The 8709-nt window shown below is 42.5% G+C and overlaps 2 protein-coding genes across 5 annotated transcripts; one reads left to right on the top strand and one right to left on the bottom strand.

The window, feature by feature from the left end:
• The first annotated feature begins 3332 nt into the window (after positions 1–3332).
• LOC148037752 (ubiquinol oxidase 2, mitochondrial-like) lies at positions 3333–6342 on the top strand. Its single transcript, XM_087676717.1, has 4 exons — positions 3333–3999; positions 4982–5110; positions 5295–5783; positions 5904–6342. Exons 1-4 carry the CDS (start codon positions 3517–3519, stop codon positions 5961–5963), a joined length of 1161 nt encoding a protein of 386 aa, XP_087532843.1. The 5' UTR covers positions 3333–3516; the 3' UTR covers positions 5964–6342.
• Positions 6018–8447, bottom strand: LOC148037751 (uncharacterized). Of its 4 annotated transcripts, XM_087676719.1 has the most exons (5): positions 8218–8447; positions 8033–8125; positions 7807–7876; positions 7464–7576; positions 6018–7355 (listed from the first exon to the last, which is right to left on the bottom strand). In XM_087676719.1, exons 2-5 carry the CDS (start codon positions 8046–8048, stop codon positions 7219–7221), a joined length of 336 nt encoding a protein of 111 aa, XP_087532845.1. In that variant the 5' UTR covers positions 8049–8125; positions 8218–8447; the 3' UTR covers positions 6018–7218. The 4 variants fall into 4 exon arrangements, 3 of the variants coding, with proteins under 3 accessions (XP_087532845.1, XP_087532844.1, XP_087532846.1); XM_087676718.1 differs by having other exon boundaries at positions 8033–8447; XM_087676720.1 differs by lacking the exon at positions 7807–7876.
• Positions 8448–8709: the final 262 nt, after the last annotated feature.

Raw genomic sequence — 8709 nt, 5'->3', positions numbered from 1 at the left:
CTTCACCTGCCCTCCCCCCCCAAAAAAACCCTCTCTTTCTCCCTCCCTCCCACATTACAACACATTAGACATCTAATTATAAACAACCTAATAATAAGTTGATAAATAACTAACTAATAAGTTGGTCAATTAAACCAAACCAAACTAACTAATATAGTTTGTAAACTCAAAAAAACAAAACAAATAAGTACATGAACCAACAAATAAACAAATTAAACATTACACCACATCTCTCTCTCTCTCTCTCTCTCTCTCTATGTCTCTCTCCCCACATCACACCATGTCACACATCACATCGTTCAATATTACCATCTCTCTCTCTCTCTCTCTCTCTCTCTCTCTCTCTCTCTCCAACAAACCAACAAACATTACACATTACACCACACCACACATCAAATTAAACAATCGAACAAACTGATAACTAACTAATAGATAGTCACTTAAACATCAACATAAGTAGAAAACCAAGTTAAACTAAAAACTAAATTGAACTAAACTAATTTAAAAGAAAATTAACAAATAAACAAAGCTCACACACACACACACACACACACACACATCAACATAAAGATAAAACTAAGTTAAACTAAAAACTAAATTGAACTAAACTAACTTAAAAGAAAACCAACAAATAAACTAATCTCTCTCTCTCTCTCTCTCTCTCTCTCTCTCTCTCTCTCTCTCTCTCTCTCTCTCTCACCAACATCAACATAAACACAAAACTAAGTTAAACTAAAAACTAAATTGAACTAAACTAACTTAAAAGAGAACTAATAAATAAACCAAGCTCTCTCCCTCTCCCTCTCCCCCCCCTCTCATATCAACATCAATATAAACACAAAATTAAGTTAAACTAAAAACTAAATTGAACTAAACTAACTCAAAAGAAAACTTAATTAAACTAAACATAACTACCCCCATTGGATAATGCATTAAACTAAATATAACTAAATAAAAAATAAATAGAATTGAACTAACTTTTATATAAAAACTAACCAACTAATCAAGTAAATCTAACTAACTAATACTAACTAAAGTAATTAAAAAAACAATTTAATAGAATACTAAAAACAATTAATCAACTAATAGAATATTAAAAACAAAACAAATAGATAACACTTAAACAAATAGAGGTTAAAGAGAGATAATTGAGCAACCTAGAGAGATACACTCTACCTACCCTATTTGCTCAAAAGCATGAATGCTCCCTCTCGCTCAACTACATAAAAAACAAAATCAACAATAAAAACTAATTAATAATAAAAAATATATTCACTTGCTCCTCCCTCTCTTCTTTCTACACATATTAAATATAATAATTAAATCTAAACTCTCTCTTTCTCTTTGCCACACAAACTCTCTCTACCATACTCTCTCACTCTCTCCCAAACTCTCTCTCTGCCAATTAATAATAATAATAATTATCTCTAAAGTCTCTTCTCTTTCTACACATTAAAATAATAATTAAATCTAAACTCTCTCTTCCTCTCTCTCTCTCTCTCTGTGCCACACTCTCACTCTTCCCTGAAACTCTCTCTCTGCCAATTAAAAGTAACAATAAATAATAATATAATAAATCACACACATACACACACACTCTCATGCTCTCTCTACTACCTCTCTCTCTGTGTCTACCACACACTCCTCTCTTTCTCTCTCTCTGCCTGCCACACACTCTCACTCCCTCCCCTCCCCTCTCTCTCTCTCTCTGCCTACCACACACTCTCCCTCCCTCCCTCCCCCCTCACACACACACACACACACACACACACACACTCTCTCTCTCTCTCTCTCTCTCTCTCTCTCTCTCTCTCTCTCCTTGGGGCAGGTGATGAAGGATGCAGGCATGACACACAGGCTAGTACCACAAATCATCTTCCTTTGTGTATTCTTCTTCTCCCACCCTGCACAGTCTCTTCCTCTTCTTCTTCTACCCCTCTTCCTCTCTCTCTCTCTCTCTCTCTCTCTCTCTCTCTCTCTCTCTCTCTCTCTCTCTCTCTCTCTCTCTCTCTCTCTCTCTCTCTCCCTACCAATCCTCTTCTTCTTCTTCTTCTTCTCATTCTCCATCTCTCTCACCCTGCCCCTCCTTCTCCCTTCCTTCCTTCTTCCTGTTGGCCTTTCAGTTGCTCACGGTGTAGACACTTGCCTCGGCCACCACTTGTCAAAGCCGAGTTGTGCACTCACCATTGCATAGTCTTTGCCTAGTCATGTAGTTGAAGCTACTTCTGGTTGCTCATGCTACTACCTCTCTCACCCTACTCCTCCTCCTCCTCCTCCTCACTTCCTTATCTCTCTTCGAGACTTTCCTAGGCTTGGTTGTAGGTGGCAAGCTGGGAGGGGGTGACCACCATGGTGTGCTGGATGGTGAGGAAGGAGTTTCACCTCAAGGAGGGAATGCCTCTAGCATGCACTATGGTGGGGTGGCAAGTCGAAAGAAGGGAGGGGAGAAAGCTTGATGTTAGAGAGAGAGAGAGAGAGAGAGAGAGAGAGAGAGAGAACGAACAAGAGAACAAGTTTAAACTCATCTCTCTCTTTCTCTCTGTGTCCATGTGTAGGAGTGTAGATATTTGTGTGCAGTTGAGACCAAGTGCTTACATGTGGTCCCACCGAACTATATTTGCTTGCCAATAGATAGGCCACCATTGTATCCTCCTCCTTCCTAACTCGCACCATGCTACGCACCCCCCTCCCCAAGTAGGATTAACACTTGAACCTGCATCAACTAAAGCAAAGAGGTAGAAGGAGGAGTGTAATTACACCCTCATCATGATTCCAAACTAATCATGTTTGAAATTTAAATAAGTGTAAAAAAATCTCAAAAAAGTATGCTAAAAGGCTTAGAACCTCCCAAGGCTTGGGATGAATTTGGAGGTTTGGTGTTTCACCCAACCTCCAACGAAAATAATCTATTAGTGTAGATATAAATGCTTAACACGAACTCTCCCCACAATACTGGAGGAGAGTCGGGTTAGCAAAAAATATAGTGAATATTCTATGCCACATTAGTGCCTTGCTACCTATGGTGAGTCCAATACCATGGTTGGTGGTGTGCATGCTTTGAGAGATCTTAAAAATATACACACTAGTTTTATGCAGAGGTCTTCTTGGATCATGGATGTTGAGATCCTAGATCTATTCGGACCAAACAACCCAAATGAGATGGGTTGCACGTGTCTTCGTAGGTTGACATTAATCCTGAATCGAGCAGATTTCCATAAGACTTTCCGAGCAAGGAGGGAGGAGCACGCGTGACCTGAACCTTGGAGATATACCTTTTGTTAGCTTGTGCGCACAAATTTCTTCCTTGCTAGCCAACCGTCACAATGTTAACATCTCTCTCTCTCTCGCTTTCTCCCTGAAGAAGATACCTTCTCTCTCTATATCTCTCTCTCTCCCTCCCTCTCTTTCTCCCCTGAAGAAGACACATTCTCTCTCTACATCTCTCGCTCGCTCGCTCGCGCTCTCTCTCTCTCTCTCAGAAGCCCCCTCTCCCTGTGTCTCTCTCGCAGAAGCCTGATGCCTGTCTTGAGAGCAGGTAGAGGACTCCTATGCGGCCGTTACGCAAGCCTTTTCGTCGACGGATCCTTGCCCGCCCTCGTAGCGCCGCGCCATGGCGGCTTCTCCCCTGTATCTACTGACAGTAGTAGGAGGCTCTTCTTCATGGCCGCTATTCATGGAGGAGGCGGTAGTGGCCGCCCCCTGCCGCCTCAGTACTGCATCGGCAGCGGCAGCAACCATACCCACAGGCACAGCATTGGTATGAGCTACTCCGGAGGGTCGCCCCACAAAAGAGAAGGCGACGAGGAGGTGGCCGCAGCGGCTCCTCCATCATCATCGTCGTCGTCGTCGTCATCATCGAATTCTCCCGGCAGCACATTCAAAGAGGCTCTCTTCCGCGCAGAGAAATCCGAGGATCTCCATGTCTCCAACTACTGGGGCATCATCCCCAAAGAGATCAAGCGAGAGGATGGCTCTCAATGGCCATGGCACTGCTTCAAGGTTTTACTGTTTTCTCCTTTTCATTTTGTCGTCGACACACCTCGAGACGTTTTAGACATTTTCCGGACCTCCAAGAACTCTGACAACATCATCAGCTTCTGCAAGCACAATGAGTTTTTGACAGATTCCCATGTGGGAAAAGGGGCTCTTTTCCCTCGTTTTTCCCTACAGTGTTCAACATCACGAGCTTCTGCTCGGGAGGCATCACATGCAGCAGCCCCCGACCCCCTACCACACCTAGCCAAGTATGGGATCCTCCCCTCGCGAAAGCTCATGATGTTGTTGTAATTGACAATTTGAGAATTATCGTGGAATCTGTCTAAAACTTCTTGTGATCCATGCCTAACTTATTGGAGTGGACTACCGGCCGGCTCTCTGCCCAAGATATGCTGCCCCCCGCCGCAGAAGCTCATGATGTGGTCATAATTCACAATGTGGGAATTTGTCTAAAACTTATTGTGCCCCACAACTAGCCTACAGGAGTGGATCACAAGTTTACATCCCTATCCCCCATTGCAGCAGGCTAAGTGGGGGGTGGCTCCCTTGCATGAGCTTTGCCCTATGAAAACCTTGTTTCCAGCTGCAATAGTCTAGGTATGGGCTGGTTCCCTTGCAGGAGCTCTTGATGTTAAGTCTACCACATGGGATGAGATAAGAGTTTCCATTATCGAAAATGAATATCACTATGAAAGAGTTCTGTGCTTGCAGGAGCTCTTGACGTTAATTCTACTGCATGGGGTAAGATATAGTTTTTCTTTATCGAAAATGACGAATGTTGCTAGAAAAGAGTTTTTGTGCGTTCTCTGGTTTGATTCTCTGTCTATTTAATCTTTCATCTTTCACATCAGTACATTTGCAGAGGCTGTTTATCACAACGTACTATGGACTGGACTAGTTCTTAGCGCATAATGTTGGATGACAAAGTTTAGCAAGATTTACTTTGCACTATGCTGAATCAGAAGGTTTATCGTTTGGTTGGCAGCCGAGTGATACTTATGTTTCTGATACAAAGATTGACTTAAAGAAGCATCACCTTCCAGATAGCTTTATTGATAAGATGGCACTCTGGACAGTGAAGTCACTTCGTGTTCCCACTGATCTGTTTTTCCAGGTACCCCTATGTCCATGCGGTTTGCACCTTTCTCATTCACAATGTAGTTCCTTGCGTATGTAGCATAATACTTTCTTGAGTTTTCAGACTTAAATCTCAGATCTTTCTCTTGGCAAGTACAATTTGACACAACATTCTTGCAAAGCTGAAAACAGTGGTTATTGATTTTTTGATTTGAACATAGAAACGCTATGGGTGTAGAGCAATGATGTTAGAGACAGTGGCTGCAGTTCCTGGTATGGTAGGGGGTATGCTTTTGCACTTGAGATCATTGAGAAGGTTTGAGCACAGTGGAGGGTGGATCAAAGCCCTATTAGATGAAGCAGAAAATGAAAGAATGCATCTGATGACCTTCATGGAAGTAGTTAAGCCAAAGTGGTATGAGCGTGCACTGGTGGTCATGGTGCAGGGGATCTTCTTCAATGCTTATTTTCTGCTCTACATATTGTCCCCACGCCTTGCACACAGAATCACTGGCTATCTAGAAGAAGAAGCCATTTACTCATATACAGAGTATCTGAAAGAGATTGATAATGGGCACTTACCAAACGTACCTGCACCTGCCATAGCCATTGATTATTGGAGGCTACCAAAGGATTCCACAATCAGGGATGTTGTATTGGTTGTGCGGGCTGATGAAGCACATCATCGAGATGTCAATCACTTTGCGGCAGTAAGATTCAACCCCTCTTTATTAGTGCTTAGTTTGATGCTGTTGTTTTAATGCAGGTCAAGTTCAATTGTTTTGACAACATCCAAGGGGTCCTGTTTCTGAGTTTCAACCCATTTCCAGGATGTTCACGAGGAAGGGAAAAAGCTGAATGAAGCACCTGCACCTATAGGTTATCACTAAGGTGGCAGACAAGAAAATTATGCCAACAGATGGGTTTGTATTTGGTACAGGAGGTACAAGCGCTCTCTCTCTCTCTCTCTCTCTCTCTCTCTCTCTCTCTCGCTAGGATGTTCTAGTTGAGTGTAAAACAGGTTAGCCTAGCAGCTATCAGATGTAACTCAATTTTCAATCAGTGTAAGATTCATGAGAGTGTGAAGAGTAACTGCAAATATTCCAGGTGATGGAAACATGACTTACATATATCACATATATAGTAAATAAGACAACTTTTCACAGGTTGATGAACTGCGAGGTACCAGTTCCATCAATTCTGGTCCTTTTCCCTTGGACTAAATATTTTACATCAAGCATTGGCTCACTGTGCTGAAGTTGGTTGCAAGCTCTGGTGTCTACAAGACGGTTACTTTTGCATCAGTTGGTTGTTTCTCGCCACAATCTGTGTTAAAATATAACTAAATGACATCCGCTTGTTACCCAAAGCAAGGGCAGGCATCTCTCTCTCTCTCTCTCTCTCACACACACACACACACACACACATGTAATGCCGGCAGCAGAACAAAGGGTCTATGAAATAGAGATAGCCCAGTTGGCGATATGTGTTGTATGGTACGTCATGCATGTGAATCGTGAATGGCGAGTATTTGTCTTCTTTTCCAACTTAACACAGTAAATAATGCATGTTTCATTTTGGAGGCATCTAAGTTTTGAAAAAACTTTTTTTTTTTGGCCACATTGAGAAATAACGTCTCTGCCACATTAGAGTTCGATCAACCCCTAAACTCACAAGTTTATGAGTAATGTGAACTTACAAATTGTTACCACAATTAATACTTATATCATCATATATATAAGCTTGCCCTTTAGAAGCTACATGTGCAACTTACATTCTTACTTTAAGAGAGGAGCTACATATTTGCCTTCGTCCATCTACAACTTCCTTAGTTAAGCTGCTTTGCCTCAGTCAAAGCTCGTGTAAGGATGCATGCAAGTCACACTTGAACTAGCTAACAATCACAACCCATTTCTTAGTTTGAATTAAATAGCCGACAATGGAGTCTCCCAACTACCCATCCTTCACAGTTTCTTACTGATTGGAAATGTTGGTTTGATATGACAAATGCAGATATGGTACTTGCGTTAGCTTGTGCAAGATTGATTAGGTCAAGGGTTTAACCAGCCCTCTCTTCTTTTGATGGCAACCAGCCATTTTTTCCAGTTTGGTCTGGCACTTTTGAGGCTCTTGAAAACTCTCACACTATCTTCCATAATGGTTAAGTCTGGTACTTTGGAGCTCTTTAAAGGGCCCCACACCATCTTCCAACTCTCCTTGATCTTTGGCATTGCAGACTTCGGACTTTGCAAAGTAACATAGATGATGCAAGTTGCAACAGTCTGGCAGAGGAGAAGAAAATAAATTACTAGTTGGAATGAAGCCTAAACCTACACCATCCTTGCATTTCAACGAATCAATTCAATAGATTTCAGTGTTGGCTCTCCCACCAGTATATTGTTGGATGTCAGCTACAGTACTTGCCGTGGCCTTATGTAAGTCTTTCTTGATGGGATTCTGCAGTCTCTTGCTGTGTCGCGAGAAGGTTCCACATGTCCCCTCTCTGCAATAAGCGCACTACTCTTAAGATTTCTGTCCATGTAGGAGCCTGCCGTATCAAGAATGTGTGCAACTCACTCTCAAGAGTATTCCTTTTAAAACGAGTCCCTTGCACATTTCTCTCTACACACCCACACACACACACACACACACACACGATTTTCATGTTAACGGTCAACAAGCACGTCTGGATAAATTTAGAATTGCAATAATGTAATTCACTGCTGCACTCACGTCCCTTCATAACGACTTGTTCCCATCTCTTTCCTTGCTCCTAGCAACAGCTCAGCTATGTGGGTTCGAACTGTGAGTCATTACAGTCCTCAAGGGATGAGTTACTGATTAATCCTTAAGATTCAACAAGGTTCACCCTCACCAAGTATAACACGGGCCTATCCCACAGCCCGCATTTGTTTTCGCTGTGGATAGCTTTTTGAATGGCTTCAGTAGGATCCCTAACCTTGAAGTGGCTTCATCGTTCAGAAGGTTCCTCTTAAGATTTTGCACGAATCCCATGGCACTCGGCCGCAAAGCAAGAGTGCAGAGATGGAACCTGCAATGGTAGAAATGGTGTCAGCCCGGCCTTTTGCCTGTACGGCAGTTCTTGGTTGTGAAATTCTCCCTTTCAGTCTTTTGAGCTCCTGCCTGGTGTTCTCGAGAGAAACCTTCGATCCATCCTCAAGTTCTCGCTGGTATTTTGAGGGTCTGCTTCTTGATGCGATCCATTAATTTAGCTCTATCTCGACTGCAATCAGTCCATTGCAGAGCTCCAATGCTGTGGAGAAAATGTTGCGGCCTGTGCCTTTGTCAAGGCGGTGGAGTTGCCTGCCGCGGAAAGAGAAGTTCAAATCCCCATTGCTTGCTCGTCAATTGGCAGTTTATATAGAGTAATAGGGGGAAGCTCTTTACCTGCTTAAAAACCATAAACTTCAAGCTTTTCCAAAGGCAGTCTTTAGTCACAGATACACGGATAATGTTTGAGGATATTGTCTCGAGAGTTGGCTATACAATCAGTGACAACTGTCCAGAATGGACACATGTATAGGCACCCCAGCACATAGTATAATTGATGTGTTTCTTGCGTAAAAGCACAATCAATGGTGTTAGACATGAGTGAAGGATGTTGAGCATTCATAT

Source organism: Lygodium microphyllum, chromosome 4 (assembly GCF_053477565.2).
Source record: "Lygodium microphyllum isolate KBCC chromosome 4, Lygodium_microphyllum_v1.1.10, whole genome shotgun sequence".
In the NCBI taxonomy this organism is placed as follows: domain Eukaryota; kingdom Viridiplantae; phylum Streptophyta; class Polypodiopsida; order Schizaeales; family Lygodiaceae; genus Lygodium; species Lygodium microphyllum.
This window is presented reverse-complemented; position numbering and strand designations above follow the sequence as displayed.

Bases quoted from the DNA above. Each gene is read 5' to 3' on its own strand.
- LOC148037752 (XM_087676717.1), top strand. From the start codon at position 3,517: ATGCCTGTCTTGAGAGCAGGTAGAGGACTCCTATGCGGCCGTTACGCA. The intron at 4,000-4,981 runs GTTTTACTGTTT...TTTGGTTGGCAG, and splicing joins GGCCATGGCACTGCTTCAAG to CCGAGTGATACTTATGTTTC. The intron at 5,111-5,294 runs GTACCCCTATGT...ATTTGAACATAG, and splicing joins CCACTGATCTGTTTTTCCAG to AAACGCTATGGGTGTAGAGC.
- LOC148037751 (XM_087676718.1), bottom strand. The intron at 7,577-7,806 runs GTGAGTGCAGCA...CGCTTATTGCAG, and splicing joins ACAAGTCGTTATGAAGGGAC to AGAGGGGACATGTGGAACCT. The intron at 7,356-7,463 runs GTGGGAGAGCCA...CTCCTCTGCCAG, and splicing joins TGACATCCAACAATATACTG to ACTGTTGCAACTTGCATCAT.